The 25,444-nt window shown below is 35.2% G+C and overlaps 1 protein-coding gene across 1 annotated transcript in view; it reads right to left on the bottom strand.

The window, feature by feature from the left end:
* The window catches only part of VRK1 (VRK serine/threonine kinase 1), a 141,598-nt gene continuing 116,154 nt past the window's right edge, over positions 1–25,444 (bottom strand). Inside the window, exons 2-12 of the mRNA XM_031553784.1 lie at positions 24,646–24,741; positions 20,106–20,175; positions 19,601–19,688; positions 18,395–18,503; positions 18,166–18,258; positions 17,052–17,184; positions 15,735–15,855; positions 14,601–14,659; positions 14,237–14,415; positions 8,786–8,879; positions 1–794 (exon numbers count right to left, since the gene is read on the bottom strand). Coding sequence (XP_031409644.1) covers positions 712–794; positions 8,786–8,879; positions 14,237–14,415; positions 14,601–14,659; positions 15,735–15,855; positions 17,052–17,184; positions 18,166–18,258; positions 18,395–18,503; positions 19,601–19,688; positions 20,106–20,175; positions 24,646–24,741 — 1,125 coding nt within the window. The 3' untranslated portion in view covers positions 1–711. The remainder of the gene's footprint in view (positions 795–8,785; positions 8,880–14,236; positions 14,416–14,600; positions 14,660–15,734; positions 15,856–17,051; positions 17,185–18,165; positions 18,259–18,394; positions 18,504–19,600; positions 19,689–20,105; positions 20,176–24,645; positions 24,742–25,444) is intronic.

Below are 25,444 nucleotides of genomic sequence, written 5' to 3'. Positions count from 1 at the left end.
TCTTTTTTTTCCTTTAAACTCTGGACCTTATATCTGAAATTCTGGTTTCTTTATTCCAGAAGAACTCTGAATAGTGAGAAAATGATACAGAAACAAATACTATTTAAAAAAAGAAAAAGAGCTCACACTCAAACTCAATACCTATCCTAAAAAGAATTATTTAAACACATTTTATAATAAACTGGAATAGAAAGGTGTATTTTACTATTTTGTTATCTCAATTAAAATACTTGAGAAATATTTAAAACGTCTATTATTTCAAACTCCTGACTTAATCATCTCAGTGTACATTTAAGTGAACACTTTCAAATTTACTCAAAATTAAAAGAAATCAAATGCCACACTATTGCTCCTTAAAAAGAACCATAACAAAACTGTATTATAAAGCAGAAAAAAAACCCACTCTTTTAGTTTGCATTTATATACACAAATTCATCTTAAAAAATAAAAATGCACCCTCGCTTCAAAGTTGGCAAAATTTTTCATTGGTACTACAGCAGACATAACTTATACGAATATTTTACTAAAACATTTATTATTCGAAAAAACAAGTACAAGCAGCAGTCCAAGATTTTGTTGTTGCTGTTGTTTTTATAGGAATTATTACGTAAAAAAGGGAATGAAATAAATTCCAGTGCTACAGTAACTGAAAAAAAAAAACAAAAAAAAAAAAACCCAGAGATGAGCTGAAGAGCAACTTAAGTTCATTATTTACTTCTGGACTCTCTTCCTGGTTGCTGTGCTTTTCTTGGTTTTTGGTGACGTTGTTTTTCGTGTTCTGGTAGCTACCGCTTCTGTAATTCGATAAAAAAAGAAAGAAAAAAAAGAGAAGAACATAGGTAAAATAACAGAAATGAATCATAATAAATTACGTTGCTGCATTTTAAGAGCATAGATCAACTCAAATTACTCATTTGGTTTTGATTTATGAGAGGATGGAAACAGAAACAGGAATTTACCACAATTTCTGGGAACCAACATTATCCTGAGAACAAGACATTATACGCTTCAGTTTTTCAAACCATTTACATACAGTTTAGCAAATTTAAAAGCCCACCTTCAGCAAAAGATGCAGAATCATTCAAATCCTAAATTCCTCCTTCCTCCCCATGTGCTAAATCGCAGTTGTGATCCCTTCCTCCGTTTAGAGGGAAAGATAAAACTGCTTGCAAGTCATGAAAAGTCTCCTTCTTTTACTGCTCCTCTCTGAGTGCATGCTCCCTTGCCGTCTCACCTTCAGCATTACAGTAAGGCCTTATGCTTTGGAGACTCTCCCATTTTATTTATTAACCTCAATTCCAATTGTATTGTATTACATTGTGTTATTCTGCATTCCAATATCATATTCACTAAATTAACTTTCTTCCTCAGATCACTGCTGCTGCTGTTTGGTTTTCAGGCCCATCTCCCTACCCTTTCACCTTTCCCCCCTCCCTTCTCCCTTTCCCAAGGCACAGGTCTGCAGGTCCCCCCCAGCCCCATTAGTCAGGGAACCAGGCTGAACTGGCCCATAAACTGTAGACAAACTTACTATTTGACAACATTTAAATAAAAAAAAAACAACAATCAAGTCTGTAATCTAAAAAAGATTCTTAGTAAACCTGAAAGACAAGTTGTTCAAGGAGACCATACATAAGAGCAGCAAGAAAACCAGATCATTTCCATGAACCACATTCATCTCATCACTTTTGAGAAAATAATACCACAATAAAACTTGCTACCATCTTCAGTAACACAGTAAAATGCTTTTCACCATCTATTCATGGTATTTTTCAGATAATTTTTATCTTGACTTGGTAGATTCACAGAATTGCTTGTTTTGGATGGGACCTTAAACATCATCTAGTTCCAACTCCCTGCTGTGGGCAGGTTTACCAATGAGACTAACTTCCTCCTTAAAGACAGCATGCCTAGTTATGTAAGTTCTTGCCTGTTGATCTACATATAACCCTAAAGTTCCTGCCAACTTTCTAATCTGTTTCTGACAAATAACATAAGACTGAGTTTCATAGAAGTCCTTCACAAAGAAGCTTTTTACATAAGACAACCGCCTTCAAGCGCTATGAATCACTGTTGAAGCTCATGAGTAAATTTGAAGAAAAGAAACAAGGCAAAGAACAATGCACAACAAACCAAAATAGCCTCGTGCCCACTAGAAACCAAAACTACACCAAGAAAAGCAAAGTGTTATTGTTTATTATGTAATTTAATTTGCTCTTAAGATGTTGTTCTCAAATGAAAAAATACTAATATCAACTTTGAACAATGTCTCCATTCTTCACATGAAGAAAAAAATGCTTTTTGGTCCAAAAACATTTACTACCATTCAGCACAAAACTACAAATAGATTTTGTTAGTGTATCTTTGATTAATCAATCACCTCAGAAAAAATTGACAGTTCTGATGATGGTTTCTTGTTATTGAACAGAGCAGCTTTATCAATGAAAGACCTACTCTGGCAAAATACCATACACCCTCCAATCACAAGTGCTATTTAAAAAATGAAATCTATTTTGGTAAAATATTTACAAATACTGGAGTACTGGTAACTGAAAGCTACGTAAACAGGTATCAAATCAAAATAGCAACTCAACTGCGTAAAACATTCCTTTTCCCAGATATATTACATCATATTCTCAAATATTAGTTCATATTTTTCAAAGTCACACAATATTTCAGCAACAACAAGTGTAAATTCTAGCAAGCAACAGAAATAACTAAGTTTTTAACCTGAGTAGCTTCAGTGGCATGTAGGCTAAATTATTGGAACAGGTTGCCCAGTCATGTGGTGAAATGTCCCATCCCTGGACACTTTCAAGGCCATACTGGATCAGCATCTGGGCAACCTGATCTAACTGTGGATGTCATTGATCACTGCAGGGGAATTGGACTAGATGACCTTTAAAGGTCCCTTCCAACTCTAAGGATTCTATGATTCTAATTCAATAAGAGCTTACCCATTTCTAATTGCCCTTACAACACCAAAAAGGAGAAGATAACAGCCACTCTGCCTCTCATTTTTCCTTTATTTTTATTGCAGTAAATTTTAAAGCTTTTCTAAATAAACATGCTGGTGGAGAATCTCCAAGAGGTTCGTAACAAAACAAAAAACAAACCTTGTCATGGTCCTTTTATTCTTAATTTGAAGTTTAAATAACAGCAATATTGGCTTAAACTATCTGATTAACTTATGTTAAACATAAAACATCTTTAGCTTCAAAGTTTGCAGCTATTTCAGAATATCTGAAGATCTGTACCAAGAAGCCCACCTGCATTTTTAAAATTAGTTAGTCCAGTAACACATATTGCCCCCTCCCCACAAATTTTCCAGTATGAACATCAATTGTTTCCAAATATAGAAACAGTCCTGTGTAGGCAGCACCAAATGAGGATGCAAACAAAGCTATTACAACTGAAAGAGAGGGTTCTTATAAAGTAGATTAAACTGAATTAGGTTCATATAGGCAAAAAATAAACCAGATGGTGTCACTGCACAGCTTGTTTTGAGACTGCAACAAAGTTCAGTAGTGGCATAAAGAGTCCCACAGGCTCTAGAGGAATTATTAGACATGTTTACTATGGTATCTGATCCTCTCCGTGTAAACAATGTTATACAAGAGAAATCCAGCAGCACTGTATAAAGTTTTGGGTTCTGCTCTTCAAGAAAGCAGAAAGATGAGAAAAATGGGGGGAAAAAAGTGTGGTAATCATGGACTCAGCAAAAAAATGAACTGAACAGAGGGAAATAAAAGGAGATGAAAAAGTGTTGCCTTCAGTATTTATCAATTGTGCAAAGCAAAGCTGCAAAAAAAACGAGCCATTTTCACATCCACAGCGAGTATGATGACTTATAAGCTTAAAATGTCAAGAAGGAAAATTCATATTAACTAATGAAATTTCAAAAGAAAATAGAGCTTCTCAAAAAGCCATTTGCAGTAGTAAGGATTGTTAAGTGTCAGACGAGGCATTGACCAGGACTGTTTCAGAATGTTCACCACTGAAGTTTTAAAAGAAAATTATGGTATGCACCAGTATTAACACAGTTGTAGGTAGATAACCTGTTTTTGGACTGGTGTATGGAACAGATCATCTTTTGATGATGTTTTCCAGTTCTACATGAAGTATGAGAAACAAAATAACACTTGAGTCTAAAAATGACATTTCTATGAACGACAGTGAGAGATTCTGATCATGAAATCACAGCTGCTAAGCAGAAATCTGTTACAACGTAGGTAACGAAAGTGACTGAGGATTACATCATAGGTGGAATATTTTAGAACACAACCATGTACAAATTTTAGACTCCAAAAAAATAACTGGTAAGTGAAAAACACAAAGGAGCATGCATGCTGTCGATTAGCAGCTGCATCACTTGCTTATGCTGAATTTACATTGAAACAAGACTGAGTCCATGCAAGTTTCTGTATAATGGTGCCAGAAATTACAGTCTATACAAGCTCTTGTAGTAACCATCATTAAACAATATAGCTACCACCTTCTGCTCTTAAAAGAAGCACAAGCAAATGAACACACTGATCAGCCACAAAGTTTCCTTTCCCCCTCCAGCCCCTTTTCCTTTGAAAAGAAGAAACAAGGAAGCACGTAGTCCTTTGACATGCCCTTTCCCAACTCCTTCACAGAACTCTGCATAACTAATAAAGACCTGTAGAGTAACACTTCTGAAACAAGAATTTTTTGTCCTTGGAAGACTACTGAAGTGATTGCAAGAGGAACTAGAAGTTTTAGTTAGTTGCCTTGTTCCCTCAGCAGTTTTTTTTGGTCTAACAACAACAAAGAAATCAAAACACACTTCAGCAGAAGAAATAGACCAGAAGAATATGAATAAATATGAATAAATATGAGTAAATATGAAAACACTATGGGAGAAAAGAGAGAGGAAAGAAGGGTGGCAGAGCTGTAGGATGGGGTTTGAATTTCAGTACCCTGTTATGTCTTGTTTGCTATACTAAATGAAATCAATTTATTTTCATAGGAAAATATGGAAATACATAAGGACACAAGAACATATCATTTCACTACTTTTATGCCTGCTTATTTCCTAAAGATATCATTGACTCTGAGCGTTCTGGAAAAAAAAAAAAAAAAAAAAAAGAAAGTAATATAAAATTGCTCCAGATAAAACTGAAAGACTTATTTACTTCTATTTGCTGAAGAGGCTCCAAAACACAACTGTACAAACTTACATAAAACAGTAGTCACATGTAGCACGTGTTTAAAAACAGCCTTCCTCTTCACTGCACACCAGTTTGCAGGAAGAATAAGATTTAGGTTAAACATGTACCTTAAACCTTGAAAAGGAGACTGTTTCCTGTATGATTCTGAGTCACTAAATGTCTTTTTTTCTGGCTTTTCTGGAGAAAAATTTAATTCCAGGATTTGTACCTGAGTTTAAATTGCAACGTGCTCAAAACACTGCGCAGTATCTTCAGGTCACAGAACAAGAAAAAAGCAAACATCTCTTATCTTAAATGAGATAGCTATACACATTTTCCTCAGATTTTTTTTTTCAATGCTTTTAAAATACTTTACATTTAATGCTTTTCATTAGCAGCAAATGAAAGAAAGTTCCACGAGACACAATAGGGGACATTAATGTATTTTATTTTATAAAGGTGTTTATAGTCTTAGGAGTCTGGAGAGACTGCACAGAAATAAGATAAGAAAGAAACTGTTCCAAGCAGACAGGAATATACAGGAGTATACCTTACTTTACATATAGGAAATTGAAAATAGGTGGTTGTTATCATCATCATGAGTAAAAAAGGAGAAGAGAGAGGAAAGGAGAGAAGAACAACAGATAATTAGAACTACTGTAAAGAACAGGTTTTTGCTGAAAATGTTTATACTAAGGTGTAAGTTGAAGGGGTAGGAATCTAACAGTAATGTGTGCTTAGGTGTGGAGTACAAAGATAAGTAACAAGTAGTGTCACAGACAAGCTAAAAAAATCCTATTATTTGCTTACTCCTAAAACTCGATAAGACCAACAATCCCCTAAATATAAAATGGAATCCAAGTATAGATTTAATCTAACATTAAGTAATCAATCTTGATTAAAGAAAAGAGTTTTAGGACAAAAACTCAGATTCTGATTTATGCAAAGCTATGAAACGTAAATAAACTCAAAGCTAAGTATCTATTAATTAAGAAATGCTACTAAACCTCACATGTTTTTTTTTGATGTTTTGTTTTGTTTTTTGTTTTTTTAATACACTGCAAGAGTAGCTGAAGACTCCAGCTAAGGCCTTACAATGTTAGATGTTGTGTAGCAATATAGCCATGCACAATTCCTACTTTTGGCAATGCTACTTATTAAAAAATCCCATTTAAAAAGTACTTTCCATTTCAGGCCTACTCTAGAATTTCACTGTATTTCTCTCCACTCCAATTAATAAAATCCTTTTTTTATTATTTTTAAAATAATTTTGAAAATGAAAGGGATTCTATAAAAAAAAAAAATCTATTTGATACAATCCAATCTTTATCAAACCCAAGATTACAGAAAACTCCCAGAGATAATAGCTTTGAACTCTACAGGTTGCTTTGAACCTGGGACTGTTTACAAATTCTCGTAAAACTCTTATTTATGGTACTTTCACAGAAGTTCTCTACAGTAGCTGCCTAATCCACACACACTGACTTTTAAAAAAACGTACTAGAACTATTAATATTATGCAATACACCCCTGCAGAAGCATTGGTGGATACATACAGTGCATGGCAAAATAGGAAAATAAGAGTATCATCACTTATAAGTTTGCATATTTTATATCATACATGAAGGTAGCTAATACAAAAAAAAACCACTATAACAGAATGTAAAAAGAAGATTTTCTTTTAAATTGAAGTCATGTCTTTTAATAGTATTTTTACTGGTGGAAAAAGATCAACTAGTATTAATTTGTTATCATTCATAGTATCTTGAAATTCTGGCGTTCAGGAAAGGATATGGAAGGATATGAGTTCTCGTTACAGAAAAGAAAGAATAAACTGATTATAATACGCTATTTTTAACTTCTTTAAAAAATAATTTTCATTATTCATTTATGTACACCACAACTTGTTTCTTGAGACCTTTCTGAAATTCAGTTGCTGAAGAGTCTAACACTCCTGCTAGTGAGATGGCGCTTACTGTACTTATCTGGAGTGACCACTCTTACACTGACAGCCAAAAGGAACAGATGAAAAAAAGAATTTCAAGGTGCCTAACCCTTCTTCTGCTCTTTCCTATTCCTCCACCAAGCTTGACTCTCTCTGATCACAGCACTAGGAGATTTCTTTACTGGCAGAATCCCTAACAGACCTCTGAGCACCATGGTATACTCAAACTGCCGCAAAGCTGGATTGGGATCTTTTGGGACTGGATTAGACAACTCAGGTTTTCTAAGTAGCTGGCTGCAGATAGCATTAATTAGCTAAACAGAAAGAAGCTGCATGACTCTTTTTGCTACTCTTAAGACCAAATACTCCGGAAACATTTGAACACCTTAGGAGTAACCCCTGTTATGAGTAATGCCAGACATACGTACCACATGTTAGAAACCAATCAAATAGTATTAAAAAAATTTTGAATGTTCTTGCATGACTGAACTTTAATTTCTAAGGATGCATCAAGAACTTAGTCATGTTAATGGATAGTAAACTTTAAGGTATCTTTTAGTCACAAGACTAAACACATAAGAGAAACAAGTCCACATTAACGTAAAATTAGTCAGATTAGGAAATACAGTTCTAAACACTTCTGTAATCAGCTATTTTCAATCTGACAAAAGCATCAGAATTCTAAGATTATGAAACAGATGCCTTTTCTTTCAATACAGATTTATGAATCACGTTTAAAGTGAGTTTTTAATGCCAAATTTGAAGAGAACAAAAATGAGTAAGTGCATGTGTATCTTTTTAATCAGAACTCACCTCATCCCCGCTTAGTATTCATTAAATTGAGTAGCACAAAAAGGTGAAACTAGAACCGTTTCACCTATAAAACTACCAAGAGAAGGTATAAACGTAAATTTATGTCCACCACTTGTTTTAACTACTGGATGCTAAAAATACCCATCCCCTCCCAAATAACTTCAATTAGTCTGAAAAATCTTAGCACTTATATAGTTGAGATTTGGATTGCAATTTCTGAAGCCTTTTTTCATTTCAATCTATGAAAATCTCAATCCACAATCACAGAGGAGTTTAAAGAGAAGTGCAACATGTAATACCACACTTCAGAAGTGTACGCTCTGCCCACATGCACCAAAACACAAGTTGCAAGTAGTCAACAGTATTTAAACTAAAAAATTGTTTCAAGGCCTTCAATAAAATGTTAAAACAAACAATAAAAGTCAGCATCGTGTCAAATAACTATTTCCTTCAAAGAAAGTATAATCTAGCTAATTAGCATTATTTCAGCTGCTGAGAGACTAGAAAGTTCTTAATAAATTCAGATCAATAATTCAAAAGGCATTCAAGTAAGAGAAATAATCACAGATTTTAATGATTGCTGTTCTATAACGTGAACAGCTGAAAATGAACAGAGCAGTGTCACCTTCTGGAACAATACTAGCTTAATTACTTGTACTTTGTACCACACTGAGTAAATACACTAGAGTAATTCCATAACTTAACGATATCACTGCTTTTGAAATGTTTTATTTTTCCACTCTGCAATGCACCTTCATCAATCATTTTTTTAAATAAGGAGATTTGTTTTGAGGTAGAGTCTATTACAATCACTTTATTAATTTTAGAGTACTAGAATGATTTTTTGACTTACTGGAAGAAGCAGGCTTCTTTTTTTCTGGACTTCCTGCATCTTCCATTTCTGCTTCACTGCTCTCATTGGCTGCAGCTGCTGCCTTTCTTTTTTTCTGTAAATGAAATGGCAATTGAACTCAAAAAGTACAAGATATATTATCCTCACAAGATATTCTACAATTTTAACCATCATTTCCTCGTATAGTTCAAGCTATCAGTTGTAGAGAACACCTATTCATTTATCAATGTAAGAATACCAGTACTAGGCAACAAACAGCTTAAAAGTTCAGCTCCCCTACTTACAAATCACATCAGTTGGAATTTCAATGTATGAAAACGTAAGTTTTTTATGATCAAAATCTATTTTATTTAAATAGATGGTTACAAATGGCTAAATGGTTACAAATCAATTCATCTGAAAAAGAATCTCAAAGAACACAAAAAACCATTTTACCCCAAGTTTATGTTAATGACTTTTTCTTAAGCAATTTTTCTTAAGCATCACTAAATTCAAGTTTATCTGGCTTCTGAAGGCTTGCTTTGCACAACTTAAAAGTTGCTAACATCTGCTAACAGTATGTTATTACTTTTACCTAATAGCAATGATGGGTTCTATTCCAAAGAGAAGTACAACTCTACTCAACATACCTTATCTTAAAATTCCTAAATTGATAGTAACCTTATTATCTGTGTAGTACAATTAATCTTGCTTTTGCAAACTATTCTTACGGTAGTTACGAAAATATTTTATTCAAAACCCACATCATTTCTGCAAAGGATTAGCTGACCTATATTTGTAGCAGAGATTTAGCAACAATTGAGGAACAGTAGAAGAGTTTATTTATTTTTTTTCCCCCCAAACCTTGTAAGACTATAGCTTTACTAATATAGCTTCTTAAGTGGTTACAACTTCACATGGCTCCTGAGAGAAGGGGAGAGTGCATTACATCTTTCCTTTCCAAAGTGTTGCTTCATGATTACCATCTAAACCCTGCTGGGCTGAACAGATTGGTTCGATAATTACATACAATAACTGCAGTGGGCAGGTAACCCTCAGCTGGCACAGGGCAGCTCCCCTGTGAGAACTTCCATATGCAAACTGCACTGATGGAGTGCATTAGGTACATCTTTCCTGCCGGTGCACAGGCCTGATTACCGCCAGCCAAGACTCCAAGGTTAGCATGTCAGCAGATTTGTGATGCATTAGGCAGGAATAAACACAGACACTTTTGTTCATTCTGACCAAAATTAAGGAAGACTATTTCAGTGCTGTACTGCTTTTATATGAGAGATAATACCTTCCTTGCAATTGTACTAGAAAACATTTTAAATGCTCATCAGAAAAACAGATATCCAATATATGCCACACAAAAGCAAAATACATTTATCTTGTTTCCAAGCTTATTTAATAAAAATGGTTTCTTAATCTTGATGCAGGTGAATTACATAGTAATAGAAATCAGGCTGCATTCATCTAACAATAGCTACACCTGTGTATCTGAGGCCCATCATTAAATTAAAAACCACATTTTCCAATTGGTTGCCAGTATTTCCCAGCAACTCTCCAGTACTAAACAAAAGTAACATGTGGTCCTTGCCCTGAATAATTTAGTACAGAGTTACAGATACTTCCTTCAATACACAGGATTGCAAGTTTTCTTTTCAGCTAGAACTATTGCAAAATACCACACACACAAACCAACATGCATGTATTTAAAAAAAAAGAAAAAAAAAGTCCACCAGGAAAACTGTGGACTGCGTTTCATTTACTTAAACATCTGGGACAACCTGAGTCACTGGAGTCATGACACTGAAGACAAAATGTTAACCTTTAACATAGCAGGCATCTGTGCATTTTCGCCAGATACCAGTGCTGGAGAACGAGATTCCATGCTTATATGCAATGAACAATGCACATCATGGCTCAATTACTTACATAAGCCGAATACACAAGAGAATCCTACATCCTAACAATTAGATGGAAGCTAGAAATTCTCTTCTAGTCAGGAAATATCAAAGTTTCAGAACACCAAATGACACTTTCAAGACAGCATACAATAGATTGCCCTAAAGGAATTGAAGAATAGTTGTTTTAAGACTTAGCAAAACTGAATGATTGGTACAGCCAAAAACGTCACAAACACTCTATGCTACAGGTCAACATCTTCTCAAAGGTGGGAGCCAGACTCCATTTTCTTTTCCAAATTAGACTTCAATCATGCCAAAAGAAATTCAGAACGTGGTGAAAGATACTGGTTTTCTGAGGCAACATGGTACTAATCAATGGTAAAAAGCAGCTTCTAACACTTTGGATCATAGAGAGTGCTCATCTTTCAAAAAGTCAAGATAAGCTTCTTGTCACTACTAAAAAACCAAATATTTTTAATTAGTATATTATGTTCTTCCTTTTTTTCCTCTGTCTACCTAACTGTTCAGCAATTCTGTAGTTCAGCTATCTCTCAACTAGCACAGATTTTTTTGTGAGGGAAAGGTGGGGGGAGGAAGTACAGAAAGAGGTCCAAGTGTAAAAACACTAACCAATGCTAGTGCAAAAGAACCCATGGAAAACTATTACTATACACTTTGGTCTTGACTGATACAGGTTACAGAAATAAGACTTGGGTAGTTTTATTCCAATAGAAACGTTCACCAGCCATCTCTGCTTGACATGGACATTAAAGGTCACAGATGTAGACTCTGCAGCAAGCCAACTTATTCAGCAAATAACCCAGTCAACCATTAAACAGGTTTGGGGTTTTTTTTGTTTGTTTGCTTTTCCAAAACACTGAAGTCATGTCGAACCACAAACAAAAAAGAATTTATGCTAATAAACTCTCCTTTTGGACAGATCTTTACACTTAATTCTGTAGAAAATGAGACAAAAGCCACAGAATTTCGGCCAGAGGAAACTGGGCAGTTCACTGGGCAAAAATGAAGAAAGAAAATCTGGAGATATATCCTTAGAAAACCAAGAACCAGCAACATTTTCTTCCCCAATCACAACGGTAAACGGGCAGAAATTTTGTATTTAGGTTGCTCCGAAAGTAATGCCTCCTATTTATTTTCATGGAAACTACAGATACACAGAGCACAACAACACTACTTGACAGAGCAAATTCTTGGCTACAAAGCACTGTTTTTCAACATAATCACCAATATTAGCTGATTTGTGTAGATGAGCTGATTGAGATGCTCTTCATTTCATGATGTAAAAGCTGCATGGCCATCCAGAATGCAGCTTGGCTTCCACATCACTGCCACCACTGTTGAAATGCACCAGCCACTGCCTCACTGCACTCACAGCTGCTGTTTGGTCTCCAGAAATGTTCAGCAAGTATCAGTGAATGTCAGCGAATTCCATTTTTTCTGCATGAAGGAATTCAATTCCACACTTTTGCTTCATACTTCTACATCAGACTCCATTTTGACAGACTGCCACTCTGCTGCCATCTGTCACATGGCAACAAAATGTAATGGAATACTAGTGGGAAGGTTCAACCTGTACTACCATACCACCACCATCTCTCTCTGGCATCATGGGCCAATATAATAAAATAGGAGGCATTATTTTCACAGCAGCTCTCTTAATATTATCCTGTATTATAATTCTCAACTCCCTGGTTCATACTAGAGAAACCAATGAAATGTCTACTTTTTAAGATATGCAGTTAGGTCATAAATACAGTTTGAAGTACAGGATATTTATTATTCAACTGCTTGCCCTTTTTTTATCCTTATTAAAAATCATTTTATATCTTATGGAAGTCGAATTCTAAAAAGCTTTTACACTGCACTCAAATTTAAGTCCAAACCTGGAGTTTAAAGGCTTTTTAAATACGAGAAACAAAATACTCCCAGGCTACCATTATAATTTGGGTTCATAAATAACATTACATCGTTGTGACTTCAATATGTAAGCATCAGTATCAAGGGGCATAAGAAACCGTATTTAAAAACAAACTTTGAACTAGTCTTGGAAAGAAAGCTACTATCAGGAAGTTCAACAAGGCAAAGTGCACATGGGTGCTGCAGCCTGGTCAGAGTAATCCTAGCCATGAACACAGACTGAGGGATGAATAAATTGAGAGCAGCCTTGAGGAAAAGGACTTGGGGATTCCGGTGGATGAAAAACTGACTAACAGCACACATCTGTAGGCTGGAAAGCCAAGTGTATCCTGGGCTACAACCAAAAAACAAAAACAAAACAAAACAAAACAACAAAAAAAAAACAGAAGGTCTGGCAGGTCAAGGGAAGTGATTCTCACCCTCTGCCATTTTTAGACCCCACTTGGAACAATACGTTCAGCTCTTGGGCCTCCAGCTCAAAAATGACGCAGTGCTGCTGGGAGCAGGCCCAGAGGAGAGCTAGGACGATGATTAGAAGTCTGGAGCACATCTCCTATGAATAGATGCTGAAAGAGCTTTGATTTTCTTTTCTCTAGCCTGAAGAAGGCTGCAGAGAGACCTTAATGCAGCTATTAAACAGCTTGTTCTGAAAGTAATGCCTCCTATTTATTTCCACTGAAACTACAATTACATAGAGCACAATTAACACTGTTTGATAGAGCAAATTCTCAGCTACATACCATCGTTTCCAATGCACTGAAGCCAATATTCAGCTCCGTACAGAGTTCTCTGGTTGTAATCCCCAGATTTGAGTGGATGAGCTGATTGAGACGCTCTTCATTTCTTGGTGTGACAGCTGTGCATGGCCGTCCGGAACGTGGCTTGTCTTTCAGGTCATTGTCACCACTGCTGAAACGCACCACCCACCGCCTCACTGTGCTCACATCCACTGTTTGGTCTCCATAAACGTTCAGCAAGCGTCGATGTATGTCAATAGGTGCAATTTTTTCCGCATGGAGGAATTCAATTATGCACCGTTGCTTCATACGTGCTTCCATGCCAGATGCCATTATGTCAGACTGCCCCTCTGCTGCCATCTGTCACACGGCAACAAAATGTAACGGAATACTGGTGGGAAGGTTCAACCTCTACTGTCAAACCACCAACATCCGCCCCTAGTGCCATGGGCCAACACAATAACATAGGAGGCATTACTTTCAGAGCAGCCCTCATACTTAAATGGGCTTACAAGAATAACAGAGAAACTTTTTAGAATGGCATGCAGTGATATAAGCAATGATTTTAAACTCAAAGAGAGTAGATTTACTATGAGGCACTGAAATAGATTCATCAGAGAAGAGGTGTTCAAGATCAGGGCAACGTGGTAGAGCAGAAGTTATCCTTGTCCATTATCTAATATGAAAGTACACCTACAAACATCATTCTGGATTAATTTTTCATAACAATTAGTGTAGTTAAGTCAGAGAAACGAGTATAACTTAAATAAACATCTCGCTTATTTCCTACTCGATGCAGTAATGACACCTACTTCCAATATTACTAGTTTTTCCATTTAGCTCACAAGATGCATTAAAAGCTGTCAAATTCTTAAGAAAACAAAAACCTTTTGTACAGGGTTCATTTGCACGTCTCCGTTTTCTGACAAGCCGAAGTCAAGTACTCCATCATCTTTTTGTCCAATGGACTTGAGTCCTTGCAGAAGTATTTCTCGGAAATGTGCATACACAGGTTTCTCTTCATAGCTCAGTTGCTTCACCTTTTCCATATATTTCCTTATTTCATCTAAAGAAATGGTACTCCTGGTTAATTTCTGTATGTTTCTGTATTTCTAACATGAAGTATGAGAGGTTACACATGCATTAATTATGCTGCTTACTTAAAGATGTTATTTATAAACTCATTATGACTTTATTACAACACGTTTTAGAAAAAAAATAAGCACTGAAATTTAAAATAGCTCCTCTTACCTGGTTTATTTTTCCCAGGAAAACATTTGTCCATCAACTCTGAAATATTATCTCTACATCTGAAAAAAGAAATTATTCAAAACTATTATTTCTTTCAAGTTTCAAAACTTAAAGCGTACTGACACTCTTTATAATTATGTTGCTTGGTCCACTGTCAGAGACGGGCAACACTAGTACATAAATCTTTGGTCAGATTTAGTATAGCCATTTTCAGGAGTGCAGGCTTGAGAACTTAATGAGTGCCACAAAGGCTACCAGAAATATGGCAAGTTTTTGTTCACCAGTTTGAATTCTTATAAATGTCAGCAAGTAGAAGACTGCTGGAAAAGCGCTGTTCCACTTCAAAATCTCACATACCAGTGCCCTTATCTCCTCTTGCTGGAGGACTATTTCTCTAGCTATATTATTCAGAGCAGATTCTGGGCCAAAGCAATAATGAAAAGGGGGGCAGAACTGCAGAGGAAGACAAAAAATAAACATTGCTAACATTGATGGAAGAAAAAAGTATGAAAATTGGGCAAGAAAGCCAAGTACCAAATACTTCTTTATAGGACAGAAACTGCTGTGCTGGGTCAACCTTCTTTATATGGGAAGTTTGAGTGGAAGATTAGTGTGGGAAGTGAAAAACTAATGAAAAGAGTGAGGGAGAAAGGCAAAAAAAAAAAAAAAACAACCAACACTTAGTCCTGTAGCTGGAGTGATGCTCAAAGATGTCAAAGATCCATTTTTAGGTCTCATTTCTGCCACTAACTTCGATGTATGATGCCATTAAGGCTACTCATACCTCATGCTTCAGTTCTTTTTTTCTAAAGCATAATTAACGGTCACCTGCATACTGATAAGAGTGCTTTATGCTATTACCATGGTTGTATTCTAAAACAACAGTACTGGGGTATAAGTAAGCATCTTGCTTACTTGCAAAAAAATAACAGCATAACAGGTACAAATAAAGTTTTACTATAAATCAAGGATGCATTGTGTGCAACAAAGAGAAATTGAGGCATATACAAGACAGCATACTGACCTAAAGGGAATATTCCAAAAGCACAAAGCATTTCTACGCTAAAACATTTTGATTTCTATTTTTGATCTCAAAAGAGGGAAAAAAAAAAAAAAAAAAAGGCAATTTCTCACCTGATCTTCGAGTCTCTGACAAAATTTGGATCTTTCAAATTATCCTCCCATGGTAGATGGCCGCTAAGCCAATGAACCATACAGTAACCTAGGATCTCCAGATCCCCACGTCTCGATGGTGCTAAATAGATACACACAGATTAAAAAAAGATCTGTAATCTGTAAAGGTAGCTAAAAAAAAAAAATCATGCAGAGTTGAACGAGTTAAAGTTTGTATATCCATTAAGACAATAGAAAGCCACTGCTAACAGTATAATGCTACTGTATCTGTTATTTATTTTAAGTGTGAAAGTAAGGAAAGAAAAAAAATATTGCTCCTGCATCTGGAAGGATAAATTCATTTTCAAGTCCTCTATCAACCTCCTTCTTCTAGTGAAGGATATGACATGCTGCAGTTATCCCAATTTGGGAAGTTTTTAAGTACTCAGATTGAGGAAAAAAATTGAGCAAGCTACTAAAGTAACTGACTATCTGTTCAAAACAGTTGTTACTTCCCTCTCTATAATAGTGCTGAAATACTTTATGCGGCCTGAAAACCAAATATAGGACAGAAAGATACTGGATCCTTAAGTCTCATCAAAACAAGAACACCTTATATACTGGATACAAATTACACTTTAAAAGGATAAATAAGCAATTCAAGTCATTTTGTACATGTTTGGTTTCAAGCACAGAACAGTTAATACTGAAGTAATTTTCAAAACCTGACATTTTTGCAAGACTTTGATGCTAATTAAAAAATAAGAATAAAGAAAATAAAATTGATATCCACTAGAAATAACAAGATATATTCACACAAATGTTGTTTCAATAGTCAACATTTTTTAAATTCTTGTCTTCTGATTTTCAATGACTATAGGCACAATTATTAATATCCAAAATAAAAGAGCTTTGTTAAAACATCATCTAAAAATTAATCTGTGAAGAATACTGTGCATCTCTATCAAATACAAAGGAGCAGTGTTCACACTCATAAAGGATTTCTCTCCTGAAAACAGGACCAGTCTGTCTATCAAGATCTCATAACCACTATTCCATTTCTTCCTAGTTAATAAAAAGCAGAACACTAAATATCTTAACTGACCTCATAAATTAAGGGAATCTGCTTAAGAAAGCTGCATTTAAAACAAGAGAAAACTACCTTCAAAACAAAAGTCAGTAAGCTTAGCAAAAGGAGTATGTTCATATAGCCCACAGAGAATTTTTAACAGCTTCAGAAAACTGGTCATTTAAAAACAATGCAGCAAAGACTTAAGTATTTATTTTTAAGAGGATGCACAAGCGTTTATCACCGAGAAGAAAGTCTTATATCCTTACCCACACCCTTGTGTGCATCTATACTGGTATACTCAATAGTACCATCATGACACCTTTTAGGATCTTCCTTGTATGCTTTGTGAACTCCTTCAGGACAGTATCGGTAGGCAAGCCCATAATCCACCAAATACACCTAGTAATTTCCACAAAGAATTCCAAGGTTAAAGAATTATAAATACAAAAATACGCAAATAATAAATTAAATCCCAACTATTCTCAGTTCTTAAAAAGACTTAAAATGAAAAAAGAGAGTATTCTTAAGTGATCCTCATTTTATTGAGATCACTACATATGATTTTAAACGTCAAGTTCTTTTTTTCCTACTGCAGTTTGATCTAAAGAGCATTTCTTGCCAATGAAAAGTACAGCAAAACAGTCAGTTATAAGCAACAAGTTTCATTTCATTTCATCAAACAAAAAAACTCTACCAAATCTCAGTGTTCAGAGTTATTCTGTCTCTCTCACTTACTGTCCTACCTCCTTTTAAGTCAGTTGTCCCTATCTAAACAACACTGACTACTATATACCTCTCACATTATCCCTCACTGACATCAGCGACTTTAGGAGAACTGATATCATTTTATTTATTACCTGAGTTAAAATTTGGGCAAGAAGATACACACAACTCTGAAATTCTAATACACATTTTTTGAACAGTGAAGAAAGTTAAAAACGCAGGAAAATGAGACTTCTGTAAATCAAGTGGAACAATCAACACTTTAAAGACCAATTTTTCCAACTAACAGAACACTTATCTGATGGATTTCTTGAACAAAGGAACAAAGTAACAATGCAGACAGGCAAACATAATTTACTGGTGTGCTATATAATTTTAAGCTTCCACCTGCAAATACCTATTTGAGAGTCAATTTTTTTTTAATCTTGAGAGCTTCTCTAGATTATTATTTAGGGCAAATAGTCAATTTGATAACTGTCCAGCAAACTGCATTAAAAAATCGTAGAATATTAACTAGATATAAATGTCAAGCAGAAATAATGTTACTACATACATTCTTAAAAATGAGCTTCTGCTAGATTTCACCGGTTCAAAGCACTGCCATGTGTTGTCAAACAGAAGGTTTAAAACATGAGGAATAAAATGCATCAGAAATACCTGATTAGGGTTCTTGTAACTCTGAAGAAGGTTTGAGGCCTTGATGTCTCCATGCACATATTCATGCTCGTGGATGTATTCCAGGATATCAAGCTAACAAAACAAAAAGAATATAAATGCAGTACCCTGCTCCACCCAGCAGAGGACCTGTACTCAGCACAAAAATGTGATTTAACTGAACGAGCTACACAAGAAAGCCAGATTGAAAAAAAAAAAATTTCAAACTTACTATTCTCAAGCCTAATTGAAGTACAGCTTTATGAGCAAATCGCTTTGCATTCTCTTCATACACCTTCTGAAGATCTCTTCCAAAACGATCCATTATCATAAACCGATAGCTAAGTGCAAGGGAAAAAAACAGCAAAGTTAATGAGTTGTTCTTTGTAAAGTATTTTATCTATGTGTTAATTGTAGAAATGACTGAATGAAAACATCTCAGAAGATAAGCTGCAGGTTCAAAGAAAGCACATTTATAGGAAATACATCTTTTTATTTCTTTTATACAGTGATATATCAACTAGTAGCTTTTCTGCATGAGCTAGTCACGTCTGCCCATTTAAAAGAACAGTGTTCTTCTGCCTGCCTGGTTACACGATACCACAGTCAGACAGGAAAATATTGCAGCTCATGATAGGTAAAACCAAGCACCAAGTAATTACAGAAATAATTTTTTTTTGCTTTCTAAATGACCAAGTGATTTAATACTGTTACTTTAAAGAGTTAGTTTCTTGAAATCTATTACCACCTTCCTTTTGGCCTACTACGAAAAATAAGTCTCACTTGCCAAAGATGTCCTGACATTACTCACTACAGCCAAAGTGGTTAATGTAAGAGCTCACAGTCACAAAAGAGCTTTGCATACTCAACTGTGAATATAATCAAAAATTTGCTCCAAAAATACATTATTATATTTACTTTTGTCTTTCAAAATTCATGTAATTTTTACATAAGATAAAGCCTAACATACTGCCAAAGAACTAGTAAACCTTTGTGGCATAGCAATAAAAGGAAAGTCCAGTAGGAAGCCAGGTTTTATAAAGTGGGAGATCATTCAATACCAAATAATAAATATTTGTTGTGACAAAGAATGCTAAAAATTATTCCTGAGGAATTTTAGTCATAGTAATCATGGATATACAAAATAAAATTTTATTTATTTTAATTCACATATGAACAGTTTCTAATTCACACAAACATATATGTAGCCTGTTTCCAGCAATATTTGAGACAAATGAAAACTAAGATATACTTTATGCTGTTTCTTATTCATTTGTTTATCTACTCATCTATTCCTTACACATACCCAGTTACGGATTTTTAGAAGTGAACAATACTAAGATAAGTGAAAAATACATCTTAAACCAAATTAGGTTAAAACAGATGGTGGGTGTTGATAAAATAAATCCTCGTATATGCCAACAAAAGATATAGTCACCTGTTTCCACTTTTTTCATGCAAGCCAGAACCCCAATATCTTGGTACACCTAAATATTTCAGTTTATGGGACTTAGTCCACTTCTGAACTGAAAATACAAATAAAAGTAAGTTCATGAATTTGCATCAGAAGAGTTTACATAGAAGGAGTGTACTCATCACTTACAGTTTCTGTATACATGTGAGCTGCTTATTTTATGGAAACTACTATGCCAGTTGTACTGGAAAATGAACGATGCATCATTTATAGGGACAGAGATACAACTAAGGTTTCAATTTAGACAATGCCATTGATACCATTACAACGAATGCATTACCAGACCCTCTAGTTTTACTATATGCATTTACTATATGCCTGGAGATTGTATGCCTATACGTTTTTAATCATTTAAAAATAATTTTGAAAATTATCTAAAAAGATTGTTTTGAAGATCAACATTAGTCCTGTACACTCCATTTTCCTAAGTGCTTGTTGTTCATTAAAAACATTTTAATAGACTGCTTACTTTCATCTGGCTTAGCAGCTCGCATGTAGAACTTTAACTCAGTAAAAAGAGGTCCATTCTGGCTGGGTTCCTTTAAGACAATTTAAAATTAGTTAAAAACTGCTGTAATTATTAGGCATTAGCACTAAGAGCTAAAAAAAAAAAAGTATCTTCACCCTCTAAAAGCATATAAATAATGAATTCAATAGAATGATTTTTTTTAATAAAGTAAGATTGGCTCTAGAAAGTTATTTTTATTACAAATTGCTTAACAGTAAAGGTATCAAAAAATTCTTTCCCATAACAAGGAAGAATAAAAAAATAACAACTGAAACATATAGAAATATTACCAGTAATTGGCAGTAACAGTTCAGGAAAAAACATTAAGCAACATTTATTATCTCAGATTTCCCAAATTAAAGTTGGATTGCCACAGCTGCAATAGTCATTAGTGAGCTTAAATAACATCCAAAATGACTGGGGAAAAAAAACCTCAACAAAAGTTAAGTTCTTGCTGAACATGAGGTATTTTGTGCCTTTCATATCTTAGCTGATCAAGGTAAAAGTTACATAAGATTTCATGAGTTCTCTCTAACTGAAGATCTATACTTATTTTGACTTAGCTTAAATGCAAGGTAGACACTTATGCAATGAATTTGAGTTTAATCTTCTTTGAATAGGCTATAGTAGGTAGCTAAATATTACACGTGAAGTGCAAGAGCAAAACTGGTCAGAAAACACCAAAACTTTAAAATGCTACAAGAATTGCAGGTATCTAAGTACCTTAACTGTACATTTTCAGAAGTTAGTGAAGAAAAAGCAGAAAAATGACTTCAATTCTTGCACTTCAGTGACTGATTCTGAGATAAGCTTCAGCAACTTATGTTAGACTGGTTATTCCTATGCCCAAACTCATTCCTTCACAGTGAAAACATCCATTTTGAAATATCAAACATTAAAAAAAAAAAAAAAAAAAAATATCTGATTACCACCACCGACAACCAGAAAGTCTACAATCACACAACAAATTTTTCAAGATATACAACATTGATCTCAAATGGTTAACAATGTAATTACTATTACACTCTTATTTTATTAAAATAAACATGCAGCAATCCAGAAAACTGTTAAATGTCAGACTATACCACAGCGACTAAAGTTTTACTGCTGTCTAACATTTAGAAAGTAATGCAAAGAGATCAAACACACTGATGAACAAGGCCCTTAACGTGCATCTGATTTACTGGTTTACAGGTAGAGTAAGAAAACCAGTCACAGTGAGACCAAATATCAAGCTTAGGCACGAGTCCTAGACTTGGACATGGTTAAAAAGCCTATCTTCACCTCACTTTCTGCAGCAGCATCGCCCTAAAAAACAGCAGAACCAAGACAACCATTTTCTGGCCCCTCCTTGTGTAACCAAGCTTTAGACCTGAGCCATGAACCAGAAAAAAAAAAAACAATACAACCTATTGATGTACGCACAGAAACTCTGGAGTATGCATAACAGCTTCCACTTACTTATCTACTATGGATACATATCAATTATAAGTAGTTTATATATCATGGAGAAGGGTTTAACATTTGAATTCTTTTATTGTGGTTATATTGGATGAATGTTACCTGACCTATTCACTTGTTTCCACATAGCATATTCTATTAATACTCTAAATGAGAACATAAAGTCTACATACGTTTTTGATTTGATTTACTTATGTTTGAAGAATGCTATTGTTAGTAAAATTCACTGAAAACCTGTAGGTGTTAACAATTCTTAAACGTTATCTTTAAATAAATCATCAAATCTCGTGTCTGCTGAAAAAAAATTCTCCAGTCAGAGTAAATGTTAAAAATATGGAATCTTGTCATACTTGAGGAAATTATTTAATCACAAAACGGACATTTATGTTGACTATTATGCTGTTTCCTGTAACATCACAAATTCTATATAAAGGAAACAAATGTGTATTAAAAAGACTCACATGATATCCACTGTCTGCCATACTACTTATCTTACAACACACTAAGATCAGAAAAACTTCAAACACAAATTTCTACAAGTTATGTCCAGTCATTCTAAACACATCACTTGCAGTACTGAAATTAAACTCTAATTAGAAAAGATATAATGGAAGAGATTACAGAGAACAAGTCAAAACTCAACAAATTCCTTCAGGTAGTATTTTAAGAATTCCAATCTCTGTAAGTCAGCCATTTAATTGAGTGTTATTAAACTCTGCATCCACTCCTGAACAATGACATCTGAAAGGTCCACATGTTTAAAAAGCATTTCTTTTTAAATAAAAGCTATAATTCATTTTGTACTGCTCAGACATCAATACTATGAGGATATGTCAAAGACTAAGCCAATTTCCATCCAGCTTTAATAGCTTAATTTGAAGAACATTATTACAGAAGCATATATTTTGTTAAACACTAATAATTGTTCAAAGCTGTTAACCACTCTGCTTTGGATCAACTAGGAATCACCCAGGCATTAGAAAATGGACCCTTATCCATAGTCACATTATACTACACTGTAGAGGCATAATATGTTATGGGTCATTTGTTAGGGCAGCACAAAACTGGGCTACTCTTTATTGCCATCAACACAAAATTATAAAACACAAATTAAAAGCGAGTGGTCAACAGGGAGATTAGAAATGGGGGTATTTACAAATGGCTGCAACAAAGTGCATCTAGCATAAAATCAAACCAAAAGTTTTCATAACTCCTCTTATTATCAGAGCCCAGAGCAGAAAGAAGAAGAACAGATGAACTTTGGGGAAAGAAGGTGTCAGAAATGATGCACAACGTAAAATAACATATCTCCAATGATTTTACAAGCAAGTCAAACTGGTTTTCTACTTCATCAGTTTCAACTGTCGAAACTCAGCATGAGCCTGGTGTTTGGAGCCACTGCCCCTCAGATGCAAACCACTGATGATAACTTGGGGGTCTGCTCCTTGGAGCGGAACAGATGCTCATTGCTTCGACAGAGCAGGCTGGACACGTAGAAGCCAGGACACCACCATACAACAGTCCAAGAGCTTCCAGTGCCCAACCACCCTTTTGAGAACCACCCTTCCCTAACCCACATCAAGCTCTGCCCTGATCCAGCTCCATGTTGCTGTCACGCAGAGCAGAGCTCAGTGCTGCCTCTCTGCTCCCTGTGAGGAGCTGTAGGCCACCATGAGGCCTCCCCTCAGCTCCTCTGCTCTGGGCTGAACACAGCAAAGGTCCTCAGCTGCTCCTCATACATCCTCTAGATCTTTCACCATATTTGTAGCCCTCCTTGAGATACTGAATGCACTGTAGTTTGACATTTGCACTGTATGCAGCGCTTTTTTTTTTTTTCTTCTTTAAATAAGAGGCAACATTTCAGAAAGAGAGTCACCACCAACAGTGTCTTGGGGTGCCAAGTACCCTACAATTTCTCTGTAGACAACTTATATGAATATCAAGATTAAAGGCAAATAATAACTAAAATGTAATTATTTTTAATTTGCCCCTTATTTTAATTTTGGGGGGAAAAAGTTAGGAATATTAACGTCTTTGTATAAGTGGCAAGCTATCACAGTAAAGCATTTCAGATGAAACTGCCACACTTCTGAACCGTGCTGCAAAACAAACTTCACAGAGAAGTTCTTGTAGAGTTTTCTGATACCTACTTTCATCATAGGGCCGAAAACTACTGAGACAGTAGATCCAGACCATTCTTTATGGCCATTCCCATATTCCTTTTTTATCTTTTTACATTCATTTTACAACTATTATTTTATAACAGCAGGATCTATACAAAATAATCCAGCAAAATTCAAGAAAAAAAATAATTTACGCATTTACCTTAGGAATACAGCATTATAGTTAAATGAAGTTAAACAAATCTTTTGTTAGCTTAATATTAAAACAAAAGAATATTTTATCTAATAAAAAGGACCTGCTGATTTACTTCAGAGGATTAAAACATGAGCTACCAGCCAACGTTGCTGTTTCCTCTATCTAACTGCTAGGTTAAAAAAAAACTATGCCTCCATACATTTTAATTCACTGGAAAATAGAATACGTATGTGTTTTATCATAAGATGTTTAAACGACTTTATATCTGTGGGGACACTGGGAATCAACTTTTGTGGAAACAATTTGCTGTTTCCACTCCCGAGCCATCTGTCAGCTTACCAACATCCAGTGAGCAACAGTTCACACAGACTCATTGTTGAATCACAGAAATTGTCCAAAAGCTATCCAGGTTTTTTTTTGTTGGTTTTTTTTGGGTGGGGGTGGGGGGGTGCTATTCACAATAAGCAGCAGACAAAACAGAATCTGACCCATTTCATGAACTATTAAACTCTGCTGATATTCCACTGTTCAGCTCCTATACACAAGAATTCTGTATCTCAGAATTCCTCTGTATCACCACAGTTCTGGTTTAGACTTAAACACAGCACATTTCAACAACACACTGCGAAACTGTATTATTTTTAGTGAGAAGATGTTTTAAATTACATGTTATTCTGAAACATTTTCAATTTGTGAAGTAAAGATTCAAATGCTCTCTTACCACTTTCACAACATAAGGTGCATCACTGCCAACCGACTTTGAAGAATTAACATCAGCTGTTAAAAAGAAAGCGTATATTAATAATAGGAGAGGAAGCTGTCACAAAACATCTACTTATTTGCTATGCAGGAAGAAATGACTGAGCAATTAAGTACTGACATAAGCATGTATCACTACCTTAGACTCTGGCAAGAGAACTACTATATATGGCAAGACTACTTTGCATGGACATGGTCCATACTCCCTTCTATTTGAGAAAAGGCAGTTTACTAAATAGAGGCTTTCTTCATCTATTATTTAAAAACTTTTTCCCAGTCAATACCACTTCCTTCATTTTCTAGGACTGTGATGAAAACAGAGTCAAGGGCATAAAGATTAAAAAACATTGTCTCTACTTTTTTTTGTCATGTTACCTATCCAAAAGTGACTGTGGGCACAAAGCTGTTGATAGCTGCCACAAAAGGAGAAAGAATCACAGAATGGCCAGGGTTGGAAGGGACCTCAAGGATCATGAAATCTCCAACCCCCCTGCCACATGCAGGACCACCAACCACCCCATTTAATACTAGATCAGGTTGCCCAGAGCCCCATCCAATCTGGCCTTGAACACCTCCAGGGATGGGGCATCCACAACCTCTCTGGGCAGCCTGTTCCAGCACCTCACCACTCTCTATAAAGAGCTTCCCATTGACATCCAACCTAAATCTCCCCACCCTTAACTTAAAACCATTTCCCCTTGTCCTGCAGTTACCAACCCTTTCAAAGAGTTGATTCCCCTCCTGTTTGTGGGCTCCCTTTA

Source organism: Meleagris gallopavo, chromosome 5 (assembly GCF_000146605.3).
Source record: "Meleagris gallopavo isolate NT-WF06-2002-E0010 breed Aviagen turkey brand Nicholas breeding stock chromosome 5, Turkey_5.1, whole genome shotgun sequence".
Classification (NCBI taxonomy): Eukaryota; Metazoa; Chordata; class Aves; order Galliformes; family Phasianidae; genus Meleagris; species Meleagris gallopavo.
The sequence above is the reverse complement of the archived record's forward strand: the minus strand, read 5'-3'. Positions and strand labels throughout refer to the sequence as shown.